Genomic DNA, 27,927 nt, shown 5'->3' with positions numbered 1-27,927 from the left:
AACACTGCCACTCGCATCTACCAATTTGGAGATTTTTCCCCAACATACGTCCATTTTTGGTGAACCTAGGATTTCTTGATTTAGTTCGTCAATCTGGTACCTACTGAATTCAAGCTCTATTTCATCCATCTCACTTCCATTGACAACCCCAGGAAATTGAGACATAAGATACTCTACAGATGAAAAGTTCTTCTCTTTCTTAAGATTGACATCCACTATCTCAGTGTGTTTCAAAAATTTATCCTTCATGGGCAGTTTAGAAATCATATAGTCACAAGCTACAACAAAAAAATTTCTGACAGACTAATAAAATGACTTCAACTGTGATGTAGAAAGTATTTCTTCATTTTCCCTTAAGTAAACTCTTGCTTTGGCTCCAATCACAAGGTTTTCATCTGATTTCTGATGCCGTTTTTTTAACTGTACCTCAGTTATGTCAGAATTAGTTGAAACAACTGCATCTGGTTTCATGAAACGAACCAACAGATCTGTGAACAAGGCCAACAGTTCTCTGCTAACAATGTGTATAGATGGAGCCTCAGATTGCAACTTTGCATTGCAAGAAGTGAAAGCGGGTAATACACTACTAAGAAACAAAAAGTACAGCTTGGTGAGAGGAGATTTTAAAATGTTCCTTACACTTAAGAAACGAGAATTATGGCTATCGTTAACTGACTCATCTTCGACACCAAACAACTCTAACAATGCATCCCACTGTTCCAAAAGTCTGTTAATAGCATCCAATAATGACAGCCAGCGGGTCGAAACATATTTCAAAATTTTGTGTGTTTTCAAACCACACAGCTTTTGGCAAGCAAATAATTCCTTTTTCCTCTTTGAGCTTTTTTCAAGGTAATAGTAAATGTCAACAACTAATGTTTCGATGTCACTCCCCAACTGTTTTGCAGCCTTCTGGGCACAAATATGCAATAAATGGCACACGCAATCTTGAACTACTATGCTAGGATTTGCTGTTTTCAAGAAGGATGCTACTCCTCGCAAATGCCCTAACATTGTATTACAATTGTCACTGCCAAATGCTACACAATTTTTCCAAGGTATATTTTTTGCCTTCATCTCTGAATCAATAACAGAGAAAATTCATTTTCCAGTGTTGTCGTCTGTTTCTCAAATGGAGAGCAAAGCAGTTACTATTTCTCCTTTAGAACTGTCAAAGTAACTGACCAAAATGGGGTAGAGTTTAACACTATTTTGGTCTGTACTGCCATCAGTTGCCATGGAAAAACTTACCATGTTGCAGGATGGAAACAACATCGCGTGTTGTATCTTGCGCCATCGACTTGAGAACTGCAGTTGTTTTAGTACGCGCACATGCATATTTCTTAGCAATTGTAGAGTCCGGAAACATGGCCCTAAATAAATCTCCGGCGTGGTATGCTGATGATAGTGGTAAATTATGTTCTACTATAAAACATGTAAATAGCATTTCCGCATTCATGATGCTGTGAGAATTATCTGTCTTGGTAAAAAACGAACTTAATGATTTCGTTCCCGCCTTAACCTTCGCAAGTTCGATGTGTTTCTTGGAAGCGATGTGTTGCCTGCAATTATCACGGCCTCCATGTTTGACTGAAAAGTCACAATTACACACGGTACAAAAAGCACTATGTTCCGACACCTCGCTGGTTTTCAAACATTGCCATTCGTGTGCATACTCAGTCCGAAACCGCTGCGCTGCGACCTTTTGTCTTTTCGTGGTCGTGCATTCATCGCCCGACATGGTTGTTGAATATTTACTTCGCCTTATATCATGACTAATTTATTTTATCAACCACTGTTCCACATTTCAACAGATAACGCAAACACAAACTACAACCGGCAAAGGCAAACTAATACTGGCAACCGGGTGTAAACAACAATGTCCCGAACTGAAGTGCGTGGCAACAGTGCAAGTAAGTTAGTCGCTTAGTGAGTATGGTACGCTCGCCGCGTAAGACAGGTACGCACGTAACAGAACATCCTGGAAACTACTGCTACGAGTACCGAAACATCTGTACGTCTACGCATCACTTTAATGGCAACGCTGCACGGATAGCGACGCGCGCGCACCAGCCTTGTGAAGGTGAACTACACAAAACAAAGAACGCAATAAACATCTTCGCGATGCCTGGCCTGTAGTCAGCATTCTTCACTAACAAATGAATACAACGTAATTAATAAATACATAAAACAAGGAACATGGCTCTCAGAATAATGTTTGTCTGCCGATTAAAAATTTACTGAACGCCAAAAAAGAGGACTACTAACTAATTTGCCGCGCATCCGTAGTCAGCCATACACCGTCCGGAGATTCGTAGTTTACATACTCTGTCCGTAGGAACTACGGAGAATCCGTAGACGTTGGTATCCCTGCCGCAGAGCCAGTTGGTGTTTCGGAGACACCACAAGGCAGCTGAGCTAGCTGACCGCGCCACTTTCGGATTCGGTAGCTGAGCCATCAAGATTGCAGCAGCATCTAGCATGAAGAGTATCGAGCATTTGCCCCAGCCATAGTAGCGAGCGGAGAGTCGTGAGAGCAGTGACACGAGAGTATAGTCGTATATAGGACCTACCTTGCTGCATGCTGTGTTAGTACGGTTCCAGACCAGCGTGTAAGGAGCCTGTGAATAAACTAAGGTTATTTAAATCTTAAGTGCTGATTTTGGGACCAGTAAGACTAGGGAAAACTCTACCCTGTATTTCATTTGCAACTACATACACCAGTCCCACAAGGAGGGAACCATAATTCGAGATGACCGCATACCAATGCCATTCTCGCACCGAAGCAGTGGCGAAAAACCACCCGGGCACACCCAAACATTCAACCTCATGCATTCGTGAGGTTCACCCCTGTAGAAGGAGATTCCCCATACAAGGTCCCGTGAGTCTATGGGAAAGCTCAAGACAGCGCCGCAGCAGAGCCTGTCCTCAACTTTCTTCCCCGCACCACTTCGTATTCAGCCACCCTCACAGCCCTTGGGCAGCAACGAGAAGACAATCGCAGCAGTGACATAGAGCGGGTCCCCGTTCCACAAGAGCACCCTGACAGCCATCCACATGTGATACCTCGCTGGGGATGCCCACTTGAGATAATTTGTCAGTATCCACCAACACCACCAAGGAACCTTAAGTTAGTCACTGCACCATTCTTACAGGGCAGCCCCAATTTACTTTGATGCCCTATCCACCAGAAAACGAAACTAGTGTCAAGCGACATCTGCAAACTGTCACACTTAGTGGGGAAGGCTCAATCCCAACACCCGCAGGGATTCTGTTGACAATTATGTATATAATATGTTGCTTAGTTGATTATAGTATTTTCTTACAATTTTTTTTTGGTTGCTGAATAATGGTGATTTTTTTACAACAGTTATAAATTTAATAGTTTTTTTTGTTGTTGTTTCAACTGCTTGACACCAATATTTATTTATAATATATAATAATTTGTTGTTGGATGAGGTCAGTAGTTTTTTTATTACATTCAAATTTTTTCCAACTTTTTTGTGTGTGTAACTTCATTGTAAGCACATTGGATGACTTAGAGCCAGAAATGGTACATGTGTTAGTACTGTGAAGCAAAGTAAAATTTTCTTGTTTGCATATAGTATATTAATGTGATCTTGTGCAATTGCATTGCAGCCAGCAGGCAGCCATACAGGCAGCAGTGCACAAGCTTTCTCAGAATGATCGCTGGACCACCTTGTCTGCACTGGAGCAGCAACAGGTACTTATTTTACCCCGTCCCCTGTTTCTGGGCAGGCTCGGCATGCATGACATCCAGCCGAGGGTACTAAAATGCCAAAAAATAAAATTGCAAAAAAATATAAATTCCTTCCAACACATCAATTGAGTGTTGGCCTGATGCACCAGCTCACGAAAAAGCATGATTAAATTAAAGCTACCGACTAAACATATTTTTAAATGTTTATTTTATGTTAATTTAATGTTTCTTTACATTTTCTTAAATTCAACAGCGCACACGAATTTTTCCCCTTAACTTAGTCTAGGCTGGCTGGCAGCCTGGTGGGAAACGGCTAAAGTCGCCCCCGAAACAACCAGTGCCACCAACCAAATGCGGACAAAATGTCCAAGCTCCCTCCCATTTGCATAGTAGTCTTTCTACTCTGTCCAACTCTTCTTCCAGAACCATCCTTCTGTTTCCTGTAACCAACCTGCTTGTAATTAATTCATGCAATTTTGCATCCCGCATGTCAGTGCCCAGGGTTTTCCCTGTGTCTATGCAGGTTTTACCTGGGCCCAACTTATCTAGTTTTAACTTAGAATAGTCAGTGAGGGGAGTTATTCATGGCTAAAACGTTGCCATGGCTGGCCAATCCCCTCCTAGCACATGATGCATGCTTCCTCTCCTGCATGGTTCATAACCTGAATGCTTAGAGCGTATAGGTATCGGCCTGAGACACACTTAGAGTCTTCCCTACCCAGACCCCTCCCAAATACACTTAGTAATTAGTTAGGTTAGGAAAAAAAAAAAAAATTGAAACAGTATGTCAAGGTTCGCTGCGTTCGCAGTAAGCATATGAAAACTTAACTTGAAGTGAGCTAAACCATATTGTGAGGTGGACTGCAGCTTACCCCCATGCCCTGATAAAATGGCAGTTAAGCCACTTTTTTCCAACTTTGATAGCAGTATTGTCTACAGCCAGGGGGCTGTTATTGGCTAGGAACTACTTTCTTGCGCCCTGATCCACTTAGTTTTTAGCTTGAAACTTTTGCGTGTGAACTAACTTGTAGGACGTCAATAATAGTGGTTAAACATTTTCTGAAATTAGACTTTGTTAGAATAAGTGAGCTTGCTAAACAGTGGTGAAGTCAATTTCCCTCATTTGGCGTGTGGCGGAGGGATACGGACTGCCAGCGGAAGTGAGGACGGAGGAGGAAGAAGGTCAAGATGGAGGAGGGGACGCTGTGAGAAAACGGGGGTGTAAGGTGCACAGGGGAGGAGGAAGGAAGCGAGACTGAAAAAGGACTGGATCAACGTGTTGCGAGTTGGTTGAGTGGAAGTGATGCGACAAACTCTTGTGTAGCCATTTTTCGGTAACCACTGAACCGCTGGAAAATCCCTTTGGTTGGGGAGTTGTGCAACAACCAATGGCGCCCGAACAAACGTGAGTCGGGGGTGGAAAACGTTACAACTGAGCTGGCGCCCGAACAGGGACCTGAAGAAAGAAGTATTCAGGGAGAAATATGGCTGCGAGAGAAGAGAAACAAAGGAGAAGCTGCGTGTAAGGTATTCATGAAACAGGATGATTAAGGTCAGTGTAATTTGCCATAACAAACATGAGTGAAGTGCCGATACGAGACTGGATGGATGAGCTGTGTTCCGCGGGTTTTTGAGGGAGTGGTGTTTTGCGGAGGAAAGAAGTAACTGTCACATGGTGTGGTTTTCCGTCGAGCCGAGCTCCTGTGAAACAATAGTTGGTGTCCTTTGTGTTCTATAACTATGGCCGTCTGCCTGTTATTCTTGTCCTGCTTTCAAGTGTTTTGTGGATCAGGGTAAACATAGTTACGTAATTAGGAGTTATATAACCTTTGTGCAAGTGGTTTAATATTGTAAACACAGGAGACAGTCATGGCCCCAGTAGATACTCGTAGCAGGGGCGCGAGGGGTGACGCAGAACGGAGTAACGGGAATGAAAAGGATTTGGGGATAACCGCTGAAGGAGGGGAAAGTAGGGGAAGGGAGAGAGATGGTGAAGGGGCTGGCGCGAGCGTTGTTAGCCCACCCAGTGCGGCCGACAGCACACCGCTATCTCCGCAAGGTAGCGAAAGTAGTGAAGTTATGGACATGTTGAGGGAAATTATCAAAGGTCAGCAATCATTCCAACTAACGGTGGAGAACAAATTTCGTGAACAGAATAATCAGTTTATTGGATTGCGGGAGGAAATGAGTGTTTTTAATTTTTTTTTTTTTTTTTCCTAACCTAAGTTAAAACTAAGTGTGTAAGGGAGGGGTCTAGGTAGGGAAGACTCTAAGTGCGTCTCAGGGCAAGCCCTATACGCTCTAAACATGCGGGTTTTTAACCATGCAGAAAAGGTCACGTGCATCATGTGCTAGGAGGGGATTGGCCAGCCATGGCAGACGTTTTCGCCATGACTAACTCCCCTCACTCTTAATTCTAGACTAAAACTAGATAAGTTGGGCCCAGGTAAAACCTCCATAGACAGAGGGAAAACCCTGGGCACATACATGCGGGATGCAAAGGTCATGCATTATTACAAGCAGGTGGATTACAGGAATAGAAGGATGGTCCTGGAAGAAGAGTGGGGCGTGGTAGAAGTTCTACTATGCAAGGGGTGGGGCACTTGGACTTTTAGTCCGCATTGGTTTGGTCAGGTCTGGTCTTTTTGGGGGCGGCTTATGCCGTTTCCCGTCGTGCTGCCAGTTAGCACTCATTGTGGCTGTGTAATATGATCGTGTAAGTGGGGCGGTCGCGAACTGTGGCGTCGGACTAGACTCCAGAGTGGTGACATAGCTTCAGGTCGACCTGTCGCCAGTAAAAGGCTGTCGGTCAGTTAGAGAAATTGCCACCATCTGTCATTGAAAAGTCCTAGCTGCAGTACTACGCTGTGTGAGCTGCGGTCGCGAGCAGGGCATCGAGCCAGACTCCAGAATGGTGACATAGCTTCAGGTCGACCTGTTGCCAGCAAAAGGCAGTCGGTCAGTTAGAGAAATTGCCACCTTCTGTCATTGAAAGACTCTAGCCTAGCATCTACGCTATTAATCTTCGAAGGATAATTTACTTATTCCATTAGGGCCCCGCTGGGCCAAAGCACGACTATTTGATTCGCCTGATAGTTTGTGTTGTGCAGTGTGTAGTGGGATGATGTGTGCTTATATATAATTGGGGCCTAATATTAACTTAACTTAATATTAACTTAATGTACGTGAGCTGCCAGCTTGTGTGCGTACGCTCCGCGCGCGTGTTCTCGCGCTCGGAGCAGGGGGAGGGGGCGCGCTGATTGGTCCGCGGGCTGCCGGCCAATCAGAGAGCAGTCCCGCCGCGTCCGCGTCTACGGCGGGCGGTGTGACAGGATAGATTTTGGGCGTTTATATTTCTCATTAATGTCTGGATCATAATTTCCTAATGTAGAAATATGTGGGTTTAAACTATTTGCGCATTTATCGTAAAAAGTTTGTGTAGTTCTGATGTAGAAGTCTTGTAAGGTTTCCGACTTCGTTTCACGATGCAAGGCTGCTACAGCACAATACACTGGGGCGTCTGTAACTGCCCGAATACATTTGTTTTGTACTCGTTGTAGCTTTATTAAGTGCGATTTCGCAGCAGTTGCCCATACTGGGGCTGCGTACGTAATTATGGGGCGAATGAGTGCTTTGTAGAGCAGCAGACCATTTTTTACTGTGCCTCCACATCGCCTACTCATGACTGGATATAGTGAGCTCATTCTAGCATGGGCTTGAGCCCGCTTGGCGTCAATATGATGGCGCCAGAGCAGTTTCCTGTCCATGTGTACGCCTAGGTATTTTACTACGTCCTTGTGAGGGATTTTTTCGTTGAACAAATGTATGGGTGGCCTGCGTTCTACAGGCGGAAGGTTTTTGCGGGTAAACACAATAGCCTCTGACTTAGCTGTGTTTACTTTTATTCGCCAGGATGTGCACCATTGCTGGTACACAGCTAATGCATCCTGGAGTCTGGCCGTGGCCAGCTGGAGGTTATATGATCTACTGTAAAGTATAGTATCATCTGCATAGCAACCTATCTTTACTAGGCGGTGTTCAGGGCGTGGTAAGTCATATGTATATATGTTGAATAGGACAGGGCCAAGAATACTGCCTTGTGGTACGCCAGCTCTTATTTGTTTAATATCAGACAGAGCTCCTTCAGTTGACACTCTGAAGGTTCTGTCTGCGAGGTAGGACGCGACTAGCTTAATATAGCAGTCGGGGAAATTAGTTTGAAATAATTTGTAGATCAGCCCCGCATGAAATACCCTGTCGAAGGCTTTTTCTACGTCTAAAAACGTCGCAACTACATAGTTTTGAGCGTTAAATGCGCTAGTGATCTCTTCTGTGAGACGAACTAATTGATGTACTGTCGAATGGGTACTTCGGAAACCGAATTGCTCGTCCGGCAGTAAGTTGTGATCGTGTATGTGTTTGTTAAGCCTGGATAGTAGGATTTTTTCCGCGACTTTCGACACAGTGCTTAGTAGGCTTATTGGCCTGTAATTCTGAGGCAGGGTTTTGTCTTTCCCTGGCTTGTGGAAAACAATTACTTGTGCTTGTTTCCACTGGGTAGGGAAAATATGTAGTCTGAGCATTGCGTTTATGCATTCAGCTAAATATTCTAGTGCTTCGTCGGGGAGCTGTTTTAGGACGACTGCCTGGATGCGGTCGTTGCCTGGTGCTTTACGCGGCTTCATTAGCTTGATAGCTCGCTTAATTTCCTGGGCCTGTGTTAATAGGGGCTCGGAGACTGTGGGCTGGTGCAGTTTAGCGCGTAGTTCGCGGTAAATCTGCGCTGTGAACGGCCTATCGCAGGGCTCCATGTTGGGCTGGAAGGCGTTTTCTAAGACATTAGCGAAAGCTTGTGCCTTGTCTTGGGGCTGAAAAACTATGCCGTTGTTTGTTTGAAGGGGAGGGATTTTATCCGTTTTATTTAAGAGTCGCTTCGTCATGTCCCAGGCACTCCCGTCCTGGATCTTGAGTTGCGAGATCTTTGTTTCCCATTGGCTGCTGCGCCAGAGGGAAATTTCGTCGGAAATGACTGTTTGGATTTCATTTATCCGGCGTTTTGTGGCTTGTGTGCGCCGCCGAGTGTATTCACGGCGTAATCTGTTTTTTTGCGATATAAGATCGCTGATGTAAGCTGGCAGCTCGTCATGTGCTAACTTAACTTCCTTTTCTGGGATGCACGCGTCTATACCGGCCTGGATTTTCACTGTGAACTCAGTTATCGCAGTTTCAAGATTAATGCTATTTTCTATAGTGAGTTCGGCCACATCCTGAAGGTTTGTGGTCAAGTAATTTTTAAACCCGCGCCAATCCGCGTTTTTATAATCTCTATACTTCCGTGGCGGGTTTGAGTCTGTGTTCGCGTCATCGAAAATTAGGTGAACAGGGAAATGATCTGAGGAAAGGGCGCGGACAACCTCGAGTTCGAATCCCGTGTTGACACGCTTGTTTATGGCGATATCTAGAATATCTGGCAAGCAATTAATGCTATTTGGGTCGTGAGTGGGCTCTGTGGGAGCATGCACGTGGTAGTTTTTGTTCTGTTGGTCGGCAAACAGTAGCCTACCATTTGCTGTGGTGCGTCTGCAGTTCCACTGTGTATGTTTGGCATTTATATCGCCTACTGCCAAGAAGCTCGGGGCTGCTCCGTACAGGGCGTTGAGATCGTCCTGGCAGAGGGACCTACCGGGTGGGGCGTACATAGAAATGATTTTAAGTTGTTGTTGGTTTATTGAGATATTAATTCCAACAGCTTCAAGGTTATGAAAGTCGGGGAGTTGGCATACTGAGTGCTTAATACTGTTATGAACTGCTAGGGCTACCCCGCCGCCTCTGTTGTTTCTATCGCGCCTATATATTACGTAATTTAGTATCGTTAGGCGATCTATCGGTTGTAAGTGTGTCTCGTTTATAGCCGCGATTTTAATTTTGTATTTTTCCAGGTGGTTTATAAACTCCGGTAATTTATTTTTAATTCCGCGTGCATTCCAGAAAAGAAGGGAGTGGACCTTAATACTATTGGTCGAGGTTGTTAAGCAACTCGGGACCGGATTAGTTGCTACCATTGAGTATGGTATTCAATCCCTGAACAAAGCCCAGCGTAGCTTGGACTTTTTTGGGTAGGTCAAAGCTAGGGTCGCACCATATCGCGAGGAGTTCGCATAGAGGGCCGATGGATGCTGCCAATTTCGGGTCGGTCATGAGTGCGTGGTTGCTTTCCAGGATTTTCTGGAAAACAGCCGGCTCTGCGGGGCTTTGTGCTGTGGGTGCGGGCGGGGCAGTTGGCGGCATCGGCGTCGCATCAACTACCATCGTCTCCACGACTGGAGCCGCAGTTTCCTGGCGCGGCGCTACAATAGGCGCTGGTGTTGTGGCAGCCTTGCTTGCCAGAAGCTTGTCCTGGGCTGGCTGCTGGGGTTTGCCCTGGCCATTTTTGTGGCCAGTCCAATTCTTTTTCGGCTGCCTCTGGTTGCGGGGGCGCGGGTTGTTAGCCAGCGCCGGGAAATTCAAATCGTCCCGGTAGCTGGGTTCGCAGTGTTGTTGGAGGGGCGCGTAGCGGTTTTGGAACGCCTGAGGCATGTACTGGCCCAGGTTGTTCTGGTGTGCCCGCTGGTCCCAGTGGTTGGGCCTAGGCGGGCCCTGGTGGCCTGAAGGGCCGGCCTGCTGGGGCGCGGGCTGCTCAGCTGCGCGCTGATTGGCGCGCATGTCGCGGCGAGATTGTTGCTCGCGTTCCTTGCGAGCCTGGGGCGGTAAATGACGGCGGGTCTCGCGCTTGTATTCGCGGCAGCCGCGGTAATTCGCGCAGTGGGGCTCGCCGCAGTGTGCGCACTTCTTCTCGGCGGTGTCTTTACCGGCGTGGGGGCAGTTAATTGCGCTGTGGTCGCCGCTGCACCACCTGCACACTACGTTGGCGTGGCAGCGTCTGCCAGTGCTTTCAGAAAAGAAATGAGGGAGGAAGGGGATAAAGTGATGGCTAGGCAGATTAGCTTTGAGAACTCCAGTGAACTGCGTTTGGGTGAGGTTGAAAATCGCCTGAGAGTAGTAGAGAGTGGGCAGGAACAGGGAGAGGGAAGGTGGATGGAGGTCAGCGGACAAGTTGCTGAGCATAGCCAGGAAATAACAAGGCTTGGGAATAAAATGTTAGCGCTGGAACAGGAGGTCAGGGTGCAGCCAGGGGAAAGTGAGCTTGTTAACCGGAGTCGAACAAGCAGGCTGGGAAGTGCAGCAGTAGAAACAGCTACCTGTGAAAGTCAGGGGGAAGTAAACAAGCGGGGAGAGACCAGGGAGGACAACACAAGTAGGGGCGGACGTTGTGCACCACAATACCACGATCGTGACATACCGAAGTTCACCGGGAACGGAAATGTACACCCGCGTAAACATACCAGCAACCTAAAGGAGTTTTTTTCTATGTATGGTTGTGGGAGTGAGGAGAAATTGGTAGTGGCCAAGAGGTCAATAACAGGGGGTAGTAGCAACTGGCTTAGGCTCTGTGACCACCGAATGGCGAATTTTGCTGACTTCGAGCGTGAGTTTACCGCGGAATACTGGGACAAGAGAATTCAGGGAACTGATAGAGCTGAACTGTACCGGGGACGGTGTATTGAAGGGAGCCTGGAGAGCCATCTGAGTAGTGTGGTAGAAAGAGCCAGGTACTATGACACGCCATTAGGTGAGGAGGAAATAATAACCATGATTTACACACAGTCACCACTGCGGGTGCAGGAGGCATTAGTGGGCAAGGAAATCACGACAATTGAGCAACTTAGAAAAGTGCTGAAGGAGTTGGATAGGCTCAGTGCGCTGCGTGAGAAGGGGGGAGGATTTTACAGGACAGGAAATCGTGACACAGACCATCGCTTAGAGCGAGTGATGGGGGGAAGCGGCGGAGGCCAAAGTGTTTTTTTTTTTTTTATTTTCCTAACCTAAGTTAAAACTAAGTGTATGGGAGGGGTCTAGGTAGGGAAGACTCTAAGTGCGTCTCAGGGCAAGCCCTATACGCTCTAAACATGCGGGTTTTTAACCATGCAGAGAAGGTCACGTGCATCATGTGCTAGGAGGGGATTGGCCAGCCATGGCAGACGTTTTCGCCATGACTAACTCCCCTCACTCTTAATTCTAGACTAAAACTAGATAAGTTGGGCCCAGGTAAAACCTCCATAGACAGAGGGAAAACCCTGGGCACATACATGCGGGATGCAAAGGTCATGCATTATTACAAGCAGGTGGATTACAGGAATAGAAGGATGGTCCTGGAAGAAGAGTGGGGCGTGGTAGAAGTTCTACTATGCAAGGGGTGGGGCACTTGGACTTTTAGTCCGCATTGGTTTGGTCAGGTCTGGTCTTTTTGGGGGCGGCTTATGCCGTTTCCCGTCGTGCTGCCAGTTAGCACTCATTGTGGCTGTGTAATATGATCGTGTAAGTGGGGCGGTCGCGAACTGTGGCGTCGGACTAGACTCCAGAGTGGTGACATAGCTTCAGGTCGACCTGTCGCCAGTAAAAGGCTGTCGGTCAGTTAGAGAAATTGCCACCATCTGTCATTGAAAAGTCCTAGCTGCAGTACTACGCTGTGTGAGCTGCGGTCGCGAGCAGGGCATCGAGCCAGACTCCAGAATGGTGACATAGCTTCAGGTCGACCTGTTGCCAGCAAAAGGCAGTCGGTCAGTTAGAGAAATTGCCACCTTCTGTCATTGAAAGACTCTAGCCTAGCATCTACGCTATTAATCTTCGAAGGATAATTTACTTATTCCATTAGGGCCCCGCTGGGCCAAAGCACGACTATTTGATTCGCCTGATAGTTTGTGTTGTGCAGTGTGTAGTGGGATGATGTGTGCTTATATATAATTGGGGCCTAATATTAACTTAACTTAATATTAACTTAATGTACGTGAGCTGCCAGCTTGTGTGCGTAAGCTCCGCGCGCGTGTTCTCGCGCTCGGAGCAGGGGGAGGGGGCGCGCTGATTGGTCCGTGGGCTGCCGGCCAATCAGAGAGCAGTCCCGCCGCGTCCGCGTCTACGGCGGGCGGGGTGACAGGATAGATTTTGGGCGTTTATATTTCTCATTAATGTCTGGATCATAATTTCCTAATGTAGAAATATGTGGGTTTAAACTATTTGCGCATTTATCGTAAAAAGTTTGTGTAGTTCTGATGTAGAAGTCTTGTAAGGTTTCCGACTTCGTTTCACGATGCAAGGCTGCTACAGCACAATACACTGGGGCGTCTGTAACTGCCCGAATACATTTGTTTTGTACTCGTTGTAGCTTTATTAAGTGCGATTTCGCAGCAGTTGCCCATACTGGGGCTGCGTACGTAATTATGGGGCGAATGAGTGCTTTGTAGAGCAGCAGACCATTTTTTACTGTGCCTCCACATCGCCTACTCATGACTGGATATAGTGAGCTCATTCTAGCATGGGCTTGAGCCCGCTTGGCGTCAATATGATGGCGCCAGAGCAGTTTCCTGTCCATGTGTACGCCTAGGTATTTTACTACGTCCTTGTGAGGGATTTGTTCGTTGAACAAATGTATGGGTGGCCTGCGTTCTACAGGCGGAAGGTTTTTGCGGGTAAACACAATAGCCTCTGACTTAGCTGTGTTTACTTTTATTCGCCAGGATGTGCACCATTGCTGGTACACAGCTAATGCATCCTGGAGTCTGGCCGTGGCCAGCTGGAGGTTATATGATCTACTGTAAAGTATAGTATCATCTGCATAGCAACCTATCTTTACTAGGCGGTGTTCAGGGCGTGGTAAGTCATATGTATATATGTTGAATAGGACAGGGCCAAGAATACTGCCTTGTGGTACGCCAGCTCTTATTTGTTTAATATCAGACAGAGCTCCTTCAGTTGACACTCTGAAGGTTCTGTCTGCGAGGTAGGACGCGACTAGCTTAATATAGCAGTCGGGGAAATTAGTTTGAAATAATTTGTAGATCAGCCCCGCATGAAATACCCTGTCGAAGGCTTTTTCTACGTCTAAAAACGTCGCAACTACATAGTTTTGAGCGTTAAATGCGCTAGTGATCTCTTCTGTGAGACGAACTAATTGATGTACTGTCGAATGGGTACTTCGGAAACCGAATTGCTCGTCCGGCAGTAAGTTGTGATCGTGTATGTGTTTGTTAAGCCTGGATAGTAGGATTTTTTCCGCGACTTTCGACACAGTGCTTAGTAGGCTTATTGGCCTGTAATTCTGAGGCAGGGTTTTGTCTTTCCCTGGCTTGTGGAAAACAATTACTTGTGCTTGTTTCCACTGGGTAGGGAAAATATGTAGTCTGAGCATTGCGTTTATGCATTCAGCTAAATATTCTAGTGCTTCGTCGGGGAGCTGTTTTAGGACGACTGCCTGGATGCGGTCGTTGCCTGGTGCTTTACGCGGCTTCATTAGCTTGATAGCTCGCTTAATTTCCTGGGCCTGTGTTAATAGGGGCTCGGAGACTGTGGGCTGGTGCAGTTTAGCGCGTAGTTCGCGGTAAATCTGCGCTGTGAACGGCCTATCGCAGGGCTCCATGTTGGGCTGGAAGGCGTTTTCTAAGACATTAGCGAAAGCTTGTGCCTTGTCTTGGGGCTGAAAAACTATGCCGTTGTTTGTTTGAAGGGGAGGGATTTTATCCGTTTTATTTAAGAGTCGCTTCGTCATGTCCCAGGCACTCCCGTCCTGGATCTTGAGTTGCGAGATCTTTGTTTCCCATTGGCTGCTGCGCCAGAGGGAAATTTCGTCGGAAATGACTGTTTGGATTTCATTTATCCGGCGTTTTGTGGCTTGTGTGCGCCGCCGAGTGTATTCACGGCGTAATCTGTTTTTTTGCGATATAAGATCGCTGATGTAAGCTGGCAGCTCGTCATGTGCTAACTTAACTTCCTTTTCTGGGATGCACGCGTCTATACCGGCCTGGATTTTCACTGTGAACTCAGTTATCGCAGTTTCAAGATTAATGCTATTTTCTATAGTGAGTTCGGCCACATCCTGAAGGTTTGTGGTCAAGTAATTTTTAAACCCGCGCCAATCCGCGTTTTTATAATCTCTATACTTCCGTGGCGGGTTTGAGTCTGTGTTCGCGTCATCGAAAATTAGGTGAACAGGGAAATGATCTGAGGAAAGGGCGCGGACAACCTCGAGTTCGAATCCCGTGTTGACACGCTTGTTTATGGCGATATCTAGAATATCTGGCAAGCAATTAATGCTATTTGGGTCGTGAGTGGGCTCTGTGGGAGCATGCACGTGGTAGTTTTTGTTCTGTTGGTCGGCAAACAGTAGCCTACCATTTGCTGTGGTGCGTCTGCAGTTCCACTGTGTATGTTTGGCATTTATATCGCCTACTGCCAAGAAGCTCGGGGCTGCTCCGTACAGGGCGTTGAGATCGTCCTGGCAGAGGGACCTACCGGGTGGGGCGTACATAGAAATGATTTTAAGTTGTTGTTGGTTTATTGAAATATTGCCCAAGGTCACCCCGGGAATGTGAGGGGGGAAGGCAGGGAAGAAGGCAGGCCAGCCGATGGCAACAGCAACTGGCGAGGGGGGTGGCAAGGAGGGGGGAGGGACAGATGGAGGGGTGGAAGGAAGGGAGACTGGGCGACAGCCGGTGAAGGGCGCGGAGCAGGAGAGAGGACAGATAGAAATCAAAACAATGAACACAAGGACGGTGCTGTTCCGGGAAACGGAGAGGGTCGCCTAGCCTAAGCTGCCAGGTTAGGCAGATCCACACTGATAGGAGGCAGTCTGTTGACCGGGCAGAAACCCGTGATAGTATTGATGTAATTTTCACTGACGATAGAAATTTTTTATTAAACGAGGCAGAAACTGTAGTGAAAGGCAGAGTCGTTCCGGAACTGGCATGCAAAGTAGGAGACCAGGGTGTGGCAATCTTGTTTGATTCTGGGTCAGAAGTGTCTGGTGTGTGCGAACAGTTTCTGGAGAACTTAAACAGGTTAGGATATGAGTTTCCGGTACTTCCAGTGCCGCAGTTAACCATAATAGGAGCAACAAGGGGAAAAAGCAAGAAAGTAAATAAACAGGTATATCTGAATTTCAAGATAGGGCCAGATGAGTATTTTGCAAACTGTTTGGTCATCCCACAGTTAGCTAAGGAAATAATAATTGGCATTGATTTCATGGCAACGCACGAGGTAGTAGTAAGCTTTGTGACAGGGAGTATTTTCGTCAGCACTAAAGAATACAGAATGCTGCAGGGCACAACGGTGTTCGAGCGGGGTGGGGGGTCGCTGCGAGTGCAGTACGTAGAGGAGTGGGAGAAGGGGAGAGAGGAGAGAGAACTAGCGCTTGCTGTAGGAGGGGAAGAGATAAGCAGGAGCCATGTGTCCTTGAGTGGCTGGGAGGAGAGGTTGGACAGTGTGTTGGCGGCCTGTGAGGAGGGGAGCGAAGGGGAGAGAGAGGAGCTGCGGGAAGTACTGCGCCGCTATAGCGATGTGTTCAGCGACGAGCCAGGGCTGACAACCGAGTATACTGCAACCATACCGGTGACCAGAACCACCCCATTCAAAGGGAAAAGTTACCCAATACCTAGAGCATGCAGCGAGGAAGTGGAAAGACAGATCAAAGAAATGGTGGAGAAGGGTATTATAGAGCGGGGGAACAGCCCATTTGTCAATCCGCTTGTGTGTGTAAGGAAAAGCGACGGGAGTGTACGAATTTGTGTTGATTCCCGGGGGGTGAAAGATCATATTGTGCCTGACAGGCAAAGCCCGGTCGAACCTGATTCCCTGTTTGAATCATTTTACGGCAGTAAATATATCAGCACGACCGACTTCACAAAAGGGTATTGGCAGGTACCACTAAAGAAGGAAGATAGGCCGTATACAGCTTTTTTGTACAGAGGGCGGTCGTATCAATTTAAAGTGCTCCCTTTTGGCCTACCAAATAGCGTTGGGGAGTTCTGCAGAGCGGTGGATGCTTCGTTGGGACCCGAGCTAGAGTCAGTGGTGCATACTTATGTAGATGATGTTCTGATTGCCACAGAGACGTTTGAACAGCATGTACAGATTTGGGATAAACTGTTGTGTAGGCTTAGAGAGGTGAACCTGACACTGAGGTTATCCAAGTCAAAGTTTCTGAGAAGAGAAGTAAAGTTTTTGGGGTTTCAGCTCAGTGCAGAGGGGATCAGACCGGACCCTGATAAAGTAAAGTTAATAAAAGATTTTCCTAGGCCACAGTCAGTCAAGGAGCTGAAGGGATTTTTAGGGTTTTGCAATTTTTACCGGCGGTTTGCCGAAAGATTTGCTGATACTGTGGAACCATTACTCAGGTTATTAAAGAAAGGTTGTAAGTGGCAGTGGGAGCAGGAGTGTGAAGACAGTTTTGAACGAGCAAAGGCCTTGTTTATTGACAACTGTATAGTAAGGCATCCTAACATGAGCAAACCTTTTTTTTTGTGCACTGATGCATCCAGTTACGGAATAGGGGTGAAGTGCTTTCAACGAGGCGAGAAGGGGGAAGAGGAGCTTATAGGGTTGCTGAGTAGGACGCTGAGCCCTGCGGAGCGTGCTTATACAGTCACTGAGAGAGAGTGTCTGGCCGTAGTGTGGGGTTTGGGAAAGCTGCGTAATCTGTTGTTAGGCAGCTCGGTTGTGGTATTATCAGACCACCATTCGCTTTCGTTCCTTATGTCTTGCAAGTTAATGGGAAGCCGGCTAACACGCATGCAGGAATATCGTCTAGAGATAGTGTATGTGAAGGGGGGTGAAAACCAAGATGCTGATCTGTTGAGCCGCACCGTGATAGAGGGGGGGGAGATAATGCTGGAGGAAAAACCACGAACGGGACCAGTGATGGCAGGGATGACAGTGGAGCGAGACGAGATCTTGGTGGCTGAGTTCGGTCAGCTAGGGGAACGGCAGAGAGAGGATCATGTGTGGGGTGATGTAATCAAATCATTGGAAACCACCAGTCAGGGGGGAAGTAATGCAAGGGCAGAAAATTTAAAGCAGTGGTATTGTTTATCTGGGGGGTTACTTTTTAGAAAGGAAAAGGCAGGTACAGTGGACTGGAAGTTATGTGTTCCTGAGTGCTGGGTGAAAAGGCTTGTTTGGCATTTGCATCGCAGCAATGGTCATTTTGGGGCCAAGAAAGTTCTGTGGTTAGCAACAAATAGCTACTACTGGGTGAGCATGGAGAAAAGTATTAGGAAGATATTACGGAGTTGTGACATATGCCAGAAGGCCAAGTATCCGAATAGGAGCTGGGAGGGCAGTTGGGTGCCGATTATTCCTGAGGGGCCTGGGGAGCTAATCGCAGTTGATTTGTATGGACCATTACCAAAGGGTCGGGGCGGTGTTCAGTATCTGTTCGTAGTGTTGGATGTGTTCTCAAAGCTGGTCTGTTGTTATCCATTAAAGAAAGCTACCGCAGCTGCTTGTGTTAGCAAGCTGATCAATCAGTATTTCAGTGAGTATGGGGTACCTAAGAGGGTGCTTAGTGATCATGGGACGCAATTTACATCAGACATGTGGAGATGGGAGTGCGCCTGGGCAGGAACAGAAGTAGTGCACAGTTCTGTCCGACATCCCCAAAGCAACCCTAGTGAGAGAGTCATGCGGGAAATAGGGAGATTGCTGCGGACCTACTGCCATGATAGCCATAGTAAGTGGGCTGATGCAGTTCCGCTCATCAACAGAGTGCTTAATGAGCAGGTACACAGTGGGACCGGGTTCTCTCCTCGAGAGATTGTGACAGATGAAAGACAACGGGATGAGCTAGCAGGACAATGTGTGTTTCCTGCAGGCGATGAATTGAGTAGGGAAGATAGGGTGAAAGAAGTACGCCTTCGCTTGAAGCATGCAGCGTTAAAGAGGGGTCAGCAACAAAGTAAACCGTTTCAGAGATTCCAGGTAGGGGACCTAGTATTACTCAGAGTTAGTGAGAAAAGTAACTATTTGCAGAAGGAAACCAAGAAACTTCACCTACTCTATGAGGGACCTTTCAGGTTAAGCAAGGCAGTGGGCCCGAATGTTTGGGAACTGGTGGGGGTCAAAAATAATGAAGTGCGGGGTATCTTTAATCAAGGGTTACTGAAGCCTTACTTTTGTGACATGTGATTTGAGGGTGTTAAAGAAAGGGGCCATGACTGGATCTCATGTGGTAGGGGCAACATGGTTGGGTTACCCTAGTGGGAGACTAGAAGCCATGACAACTAAGAACCTGTGTAGATAAGTGGTGTTATTATATAGAGGAGAATGAGGAATGTTATTTGTGTTGATCATGCTACTAGTGCAGTGACTGATGTGAGCCTGCTGAGAGAGAAAGCCATCTGAATGTTGTGAGAGTCACCCATTAGGATGACTTTATCTGGGGGGTTGTGAGGTGGACTGCAGCTTACCCCCATGCCCTGATAAAATGGCAGTTAAGCCACTTTTTTCCAACTTTGATAGCAGTATTGTCTACAGCCAGGGGGCTGTTATTGGCTAGGAACTACTTTCTTGCGCCCTGATCCACTTAGTTTTTAGCTTGAAACTTTTGCGTGTGAACTAACTTGTAGGACGTCAATAATAGTGGTTAAACATTTTCTGAAATTAGACTTTGTTAGAATAAGTGAGCTTGCTAAACAGTGGTGAAGTCAATTTCCCTCATTTGGCGTGTGGCGGAGGGATACGGACTGCCAGCGGAAGTGAGGACGGAGGAGGAAGAAGGTCAAGATGGAGGAGGGGACGCTGTGAGAAAACGGGGGTGTAAGGTGCACAGGGGAGGAGGAAGGAAGCGAGACTGAAAAAGGACTGGATCAACGTGTTGCGAGTTGGTTGAGTGGAAGTGATGCGACAAACTCTTGTGTAGCCATTTTTCGGTAACCACTGAACCGCTGGAAAATCCCTTTGGTTGGGGAGTTGTGCAACAACCAATGGCGCCCGAACAAACGTGAGTCGGGGGTGGAAAACGTTACAATATAGAGCCTGTAGGATGGTAAAGAATGACTAAAAGAAAGAATAAAAGCACAATTTAAATAAAGAAGTAAAGATTTTACTTTTAAATATTCTGCATTTGGTGTTCTTAGTATACTAAATAATCATGTACAAAATATTTGTGCTGTGCTCACACACATGGTAAATAAAACAGTGTTAAATGCCCTTAATAGTGCATTACTTTTAAAAACCTACCATTTTTCATAGCATAATTGTTACACATTTGATACTAAAATAAAATTTTAAAAGTAGGGGTACAATTTTTATGCGAAAACATTTTTTTGTTAGGTAAAGTTATTCATAAAAACAAAACCTTATCATGGAAAGTACGTTTATTTAAAAAGTAGAGTATTCAAAAATACGCCAAACTATTTAAAAATAAGTCATGCAACAAAAACAGTGACCCGAATATGAGCCGGAACTAACATATAACCATCGTTTTAGTATACACCATGAAAGAGTGCGGTCCAAAGACTATATAAGAAGTGCGGACTATCAAATTTAGTTAACTCGGCTCTAGAAAGAGTGCGCGTGTTGTATGCAAACTGCGAGCTATCAATATTGATATTTGACTACGTGTGCGTGCTTTATATGGGAATCAACATAACCAAACATGAATGATGCCAACTAGTGCTGGCTACATTTTTATAAGTGGTACACAGCGGCGATGAAGATGAACAGATAGAGATTATAATGTTTGAAAACATCTTTAAAAGAAAATTTATCAGACAAATTTGTATTTCTGATAATTAAATAAATAAACAATAATATCCTAATGAAGATTATATTTCAACTTTAGAATACATAGTTTTATACGGGAAAACTACCTACGCAAAGTGCTCAGAATCTAATAGCGGGACCAAAAATATTATACAACGATTATGCTAGAATTATTTTCTCCAAATTTTGACACCCTAAAATAATGGTGTGATGATTATGTGATAATACACAGTATTTTGTTGTCCACGACATATATTAAGCTCACTCAAAGCAAATTCCTATATATACTTAATACTACTGCATTATAAATTGCATTTTGAAATCTTAAAGCTGTACTAAATAAATATAAGTATAAATCTATGCTCTGGGAAAAGGAGTATAATACAAATAACAAAAATAGAGTAAAGTCAACTGTCTGCTAACGGGAAGAAACTGCTCCTGTGGTCTTAGTGGCAAAAGTAAGCAGTAATTTTTTTTTATGACATAACATTGGGTATTTATAAAATGTTTTTTTCCAATCCTGATAAGGAAAATAAGTAAAAGTGACAACTTGACTTTTTCTCTTTTTCCCTGGCAGCCTAGAAGTTAGGCCAAAACTGCAAAAATCAAGCTGTGTTGAGTGAGTTGCCACAGTAGTGAGATGAAATATGTAGAGATGCCAGCTTTATTTGAGATATTTTCAGTGATGGTTGATCATTTCAGGTTTATTTATTAGAAAGTGTTGAAAATTTTTTTTGTTAAGATTTTTTATTAATTTAATTTAAAATTATATTTTTAATTTTCAAAATTTGGATATTGATATTGACTTCATCCATACTTAAGATTTGGCTATAACTGCATGTCTTTTGTATTGTTTTCAAGTTAAGTTAGTTCCAGCAGTAGCTGATTTTTACAGAATATTTTTTTACATTTTTTAAAAGACAAAGTAGTAAGTTTGAATTGAAGTAACTCTTACATCCACCATAATTATCTTAAATCAATACTCAATTAAATCTAAAAGAAATGAACATTGAAATCTTAATGAGTTTTGAAAACAGTACATCACAACAACTTGACAGTAAGATATCTTCAAAGGATTGTAAGAGGTGGGGAAATTATAGGCAGTGGTTTGTAGTATAGGTTAGAGATGTACCGATACGATTCAGCAGGGGCCGATGTTGCCGATATTTAGTTGAATCTGCGTTTCTGCCGATTCACGATATGCTTGTTAAGTTTCGGCCAAATTATTGAAAAATGAAAGTTTCTGTCATAAAATAAAAATATACAAGTACCTACAATTTTCACTTTTCGTACTACTACATATTTTGAAATCGCATCATTTCTTAGCTACGTATGCCAGCATACATATCAAACTTAAAAATCCTATCTTTTAATAACGTTCTTGAATATATTGCATTGTAAATAAATATATCACCAGTACGGTAAAGTTGTATAGAACAGTAACGTGCTTTATTTAGAGCATGGCTATCACTGCAAAAACAGGAAATACCAATTGCCTGGACTGTAAGGAAATGTTTGTAATATCGTGACGGAGACTTTTTTTAAGTAACTTACGTATAGATTTAAAAATCGAATAAAAATAATAACTAAATAATATAGAACTTCACATAATGTAAATTAATTTTTCTGTTTTCCATGCAAAGCGACCACATGAAACTCATTTCCATATAGGCCTAAATGTTTGGTAGCGTAAATTTTTGCCGCTGCACGCGTTAAAATGGTATTGGAATTCCCGTTCTTCAATTGTAAACAAGTACAAAGTCTCGTTGCACATATTAATTTCATTTTTTTGAATTTTGTACTTTGTGAATCAATATATTTCAGTTACCTATTATTAAATAATCTTATTTTATATAATTACTTACTTCATAACTAAATTTTACAGCCTCCATTAGTAAATTAATGTTCCACTAAGCAACTAACGGGTCGTCAACAATGAAAACAAGCTAAAAATACGAGTTAAAAGGAGAGGTTATGTTCGTTTTATAAACTAAAATATCTATGCATTTGCATTGCATGCTTTTCTTAGAATGAGTTATTAGGGGTAATCTAGCAAAAAGTATAAAAAATGTTTAACCAAAATCTGTTTTTTTTTTCCTGTATCGGTTCGGAATCCGTGAATCTGCAACAGTTGTATCGGCATATCGGCAAAATTTTGTGAATCGGTACAGCTGTAGTATAGGTTGTAATGTATACACTACCAGAAATTATAAATATGGCAAGCAACATTATTTGGTGAACTCATGAGACTGCTACAATAACTACATGCTGTTCTTTCTTCTAGCTGATCACGCAGCAGGTGATGAGCCAGCCACTAGACCCGTACATGAACATGCTGCCTGGCGGGCTGGACCAGAAAAATTCCATTTCCCAGCTGCTCAGCCAGTTGCAGCAGGTTTGTACCAACTTTATTGATCATGGTATTGTACACAGTTGTATTATGCAGCAAAATGAAGTATTAATTGAAGAAAATACTTCAGAAGAAGATATTTCTTAGTATAATTTATTGTAATAATCGCTAATCCTGCACTTAATCTGTAAACTTAATTAATTTCATAGCCGTTAAAATATTTTATTGTTGGTAAATAGATATATTTTATTGAAGCTATTTATAATTTTGTATTAGCTCAATGGGGGACAGTTTGGTGTTGCTTGGCACATGTTAAGCCACACCACCGTGTTGGTTGCAGTCAAAGATGGCGGCTCCCCCACTGGTGGAGGGCAAGCTTCCCACTGGGCCGCCCCAGATGCCTCTGCTCGACCCCTTGCAGCAGATGATACAGCAGATGGGCGGTCTGCAGCAGCAGCAACACCAGCAGCAGCAGCAACACCAGCAGCAGCAGCAGCAACACCAGCAGCAGCAGCAGCAGCAGCAGCAGCAGCAGCAGCAGCAGCAGCAGCAGCAGCAACACCAGCAGCAGCAGCAACCGACGGCAGTCAGCCCCGTGCTGCCACAGCCCTTGCCCGCCATGCCCATGCCAGTCATGCCCATGGCCGCCATGCCCATGCACCCCGCACAGGCCCTGCTCGAAGACCCGGCTGCTAAGCCCACCATGCCTGACCCCATTCAGATGCTGCTGAGGCAGCTCAACGCTAGCAAGCCTCAGGTAAGGGGATCAGAATGTTTTATTGATGGACGGAAGCAGATTCAAGTTAGTCAGTCATGTGAATTTAGTTAGGGCTGTCCTGATACCTCAATTTCCGAGACATAGGGACCTAAATAAAACCGGTAAATAAAACTGACCTAAAGCAGTGAGCAAAATATCGTATTTACTCGTGTATATCGCGCCCTCGTGTATAGCGCGCACCACGATTTTTGCAACAAATTCCAAAGAAAAAGAATTTTTTCCCATAAATAAATTTTACTAACATTTTGTGGTACCTGTTAAGTAATTAGGTATGAAACAAATGATAATTTAAATTGATGTGTGGTGATGCGTCAGGAAAATACTTAAACTCTGCTGTGTAGACGGAAGATAATGAAGCGCTGTATCGTCACAACTGGTACGTGGGCGGGAGGGAGGGAGACAGGCAGGAACGGGACGCGGAGGACTAGATGACTCACCGGTAGCAGCTGCGACGAGGAAGCGAAGTAAGTGGGAGGGGAATGGCGACAACATTCTCTCTTTCTCTCTCTCTCTCTTTCTTTTATTTTACTAGCTGCGCTGGCTTTCTGTAGAGGGGGAGGTCTAAAAATAAACAAGAGACGTGCGAGCTTGCACGCGCACGTGTGTGTGTGTGGTTGTGTGTGTGTGGTTGTGTGTGTGGTTGTGTGGTTGTGTGTGTGTGGTTTTGTGTGTGTGTGTGGTTTTGTGTGTGTGTGTGTGTGTGTGTGTGTGTGCGCGCGCGTGTGCGTGTGCGTGCGTGCGTGAAAGAGAGGCCTTGTTGCTTGTGCGTATGTGTGGGGGCTGGCCAGAAACGTCACCCGTCACCCCGGCAGGTAACGACTTCCACTCCTCCTCCCCGCCTCACCCCATCACTTTTTTTTTTTTCGTGTATAGCGTGCATCCTTATTTTTTTCCTTTACTTGAGGGGAAAAAAGGGCGCGCTATACACGAGTATATACGGTAAGTCAATAGCTGTGCAAATATTTTGTAAAACCACAAAAGCTTGTTTCTCTGCGCTGCCTAATGTTTCAAAATGCTCTCGTCGATAAAATCTAATGACTTAATTTAATTTAAGAGCATTATTCAACTTCTAAAAATGGTACTTTATTGATAAGAAAATAAACCATAAACCATAAAAATGAGATATGCCACGACTGATTTCCTACTGTTTATTACGTAAATTACAGGTGTAATAAATCTGAGAGTGATAATTTGGTAGGTTTAACTTTAATTTTAATGTATTGGACTGTAAGGTCCCTTGTTTAAAATCACTGGTTTTCAACCAACTCTATAGTTGTAAAATATGTGTAAAAAAAATGAACAATAAGAAATCTAGTTTTATATGCACACACACATTTATATGTACAGTCAAACCTCTCTGAAACGACCCCTCACGGTTCCCAGGAATAGGGTCGTAATAGAGGGGGGGGGGGGGTCGTAATAGATGTTTTCCGAAACTTAAAGTCGATTTCAACCCCCCCCCCCCCCCCCCCCCCCCCTTTTCCAAAACCGCTACTCGCTAAGAAACCAGCCGTACAATGGCAGGATGCTGTCGCTCACAATGCTAGACGGCTTTGCTTTAAACCCACTTCTACCTTCATGACAAGTCCGTCGCCCTACAGGCCACCTCTAAAGAAAATATGTCAAAAGACAGTTTATTTTTACTTGTTTGTTTACATGTATGTTCTGCTTGCCGTAGTTAAATACACTAGAACCCCGATGTCACGAATCCTCGGATTTAACGAAGCTGTGATTTTACGAATACATTCTCGGGAACCGTCAAAAAATTGGACCTTTTGACCAAAATGTGAAAATCAGAAAAAAAAAAAATAAAAATAACGAAATGAAAGATGATTAAAATCTGTTAATTTTAACACACAGCGTATTTTTTTGTCGGCTTTAATACTTCCAATAATGTTCATGTAAGAATAACAAAAAAATAATGGGACATATATAGTGTCCATGAAAAATTGTAAATAAAACTGCCTGATTTCGGTAAATAAACTATAGGATTTCGGTGCTATATTTCGGTAAAATAAGTATTTCGGTGGTATATTTCGATAAAAAAAAATTTTTTTTTTGTTAATGAGTGCATTTGTTCTACTAATTATTTAATTTCATGATACACACACAAAGCTGTACATGATACTTGATACAGCAATCACTAGATTCCTGCGTAAGCCTTACAGAAGTGGAAATGTTATCTAGTATATTATACACACATTACTTAAATTTTACATTACAAATAGTGTCTAGAATTTTACAGTCTGTGTTAATGTATTTAAACATTTTGAGTATCAAATAGGCCTATGCTATGTTCCTACACAAAAATTTATAGATTAATTTTTTCCTGTCAGGAGAATTGGCCACTTTGGCCAAATAGTTTGGTAAACATGTAAGAAACGGTTTCCTAAAAAAATTAGTTAATTACAATGATTATAGTACATGTAAAATTTCAGTCTCAAAAGTTTTTTTTAATTTACTATAATTTTGTTTTACTACACATTTTCCGGCCTCTTTCCCATCAAATTGTTTTTATTAGGACGTTAGAACCGTAACACATTTCCTTGACTTACCTTTCATGTATTCATTTAACCATTCCCTCATAGCTGGGTGATCTAGCTTCTCTAGGGGAATATTTGCAGAAACAAATGCACGCACTGTATCACTTGCAAATTTGACTTTAATTTCCTTTGCTCGTTTATGGAGAACAATATTATTCTCGAGTGTCACTTGCTTTTTGACTCCACAACCTGATGGTGATGTTTGACTTTTTTTCTTCTCTAAATGAGATGCTCGCTGTTTGCAGTGTTTTTCACAAGTATCTTTCCTTTTCCAATCTACTACCGTATTGCAAAATTTACACACACCAAGTTCAAGTTCAGTCATCTCTGGCAAGGAATTCACAAGCTTTCAAACTTAAATATAAATGTATTTTAATAGCAAGGGTCCTATGAAAAGGAATATACCGAATAAAATCAAGCTGCTGTCACCAAACAAAGTTGTGTTAACTTTTACGTAGTCTAACCATGTTTTTACTTAAGTGAATTTTTTTATGTAGTTTTGTAATACTTATATTATTTTTTAATAATTATGTAAATTGTTTTTCAACTATATATATTATATACAAATATTGAAATATTTTCAAAATCAATAATGAAATTTGTGCTTTTTTTGTTGTTGTTTTGACATATATAATGTACACATTATGGAAAGGTATGGTTATTACAAACCTCGTTAATACAAAGTGGGTAAATTTCTGTCCCCTCAGGTTTGTATTAAGGAGGTTTCACTGTAATTAATTCTCTACTTTTATTAGGGAATAAATCTATATACAGTAAATTCTCTTTAGTACGTACCCCTCCTTTACGTACTATTCTGTATAAAGTATTAACACGTCGGTCCCTTGAAAGGCAATGATAATTCATAGGGATTATTATCATATAACGTACAATTTTCCTTGGCGCGAATCATTATTACTCGGTAATACGTACAATTTTTATTCGCGTGAACAAAAAAAGTTTATGTAATATTTCTCTATGTAGTATTTCTACGTAGAATAATTGCATTCACTCGTTTTACTTTGCTATACGCCATATTACGTTGCTTTACAAGCGTGTTTATTGATGAACATGGCTAAAAAAAAACAATAGCGTCAGTGCAGGAAACAGCGCGCGGCTAAATTTCATTTTAGCGCGAAACATTACTCAACTTACGTATTTACGTGTTAACTGACTGCCAAATCAAATTTATCAACATCAAACAAAGAAACGGGACCAAATTTTAAATATTGTTGAATGTACTATATTATGCATATTATTGTTGTTGAATAAGCAAATGGTTACGGCAGCGATGACGTGTTTTATTACTCGTATCTACTGGATACACTGCTGCCTGTGACCGAGCGTCTCGAGGTTGGCTAAGCTTCATCTTGTAGCTAATCTAAACAGTGTTTTGTTCGCGACGTAACGTAACCTAAACGGTAATAACGGATAAACGGAATATACCCTGAAATTGTAATTAAATTCCACTTGCACGTTGAAAGAACTCGCGCTTTCTATTATAGATTGTTAGTTTTGTTAAATGTATACTAGATAAAATGGCAAGTGAAACTTTCCGCCGCAACTAAAGATTTGTAGGTCACACTATGAGTACCGGTACTAAAAAACGTGTCGGCATTAGTATTGCAACAAAACTCGAGATTCTAAAAGCGGTTGACAACTGCAAGAAGAAGTGTGATGTGGCAAAACACTTTAATATCGCGCCCACAACTCTGTCTACAATAATCAAAGACAGAGCTAAGATAGAAGAGAATGCAGCAAAATTGCACCACAAGAGGCAACGGTACAGTAAATGTGTGGATAGTGACCTCGACAAAAATCTTTTTGATTGGGTTGTTCAGGCACGATCCAATAATATACCAATTTCTGGCACAGTACTGCAAGAGAAAGCACGCATGGAGGCGTTAAG

At 43.7% G+C, this 27,927-nt stretch overlaps 1 protein-coding gene across 2 annotated transcripts in view; it reads left to right on the top strand.

The window, feature by feature from the left end:
• LOC134531729 (GIGYF family protein Gyf) overlaps nucleotides 1-27,927 on the top strand; it is a 158,087-nt gene that overhangs the window by 69,718 nt on the left and 60,442 nt on the right. For both annotated transcript variants that reach the window (XM_063367571.1, XM_063367572.1), the window contains exons 11-13: nucleotides 3,640-3,724; nucleotides 22,635-22,745; nucleotides 23,041-23,457. In XM_063367571.1, the coding sequence (XP_063223641.1) occupies nucleotides 3,640-3,724; nucleotides 22,635-22,745; nucleotides 23,041-23,457 (613 nt within the window). The remainder of the gene's footprint in view (nucleotides 1-3,639; nucleotides 3,725-22,634; nucleotides 22,746-23,040; nucleotides 23,458-27,927) is intronic.

This window comes from Bacillus rossius, chromosome 5, assembly GCF_032445375.1.
Source record: "Bacillus rossius redtenbacheri isolate Brsri chromosome 5, Brsri_v3, whole genome shotgun sequence".
In the NCBI taxonomy this organism is placed as follows: domain Eukaryota; kingdom Metazoa; phylum Arthropoda; class Insecta; order Phasmatodea; family Bacillidae; genus Bacillus; species Bacillus rossius.
This window is presented reverse-complemented; position numbering and strand designations above follow the sequence as displayed.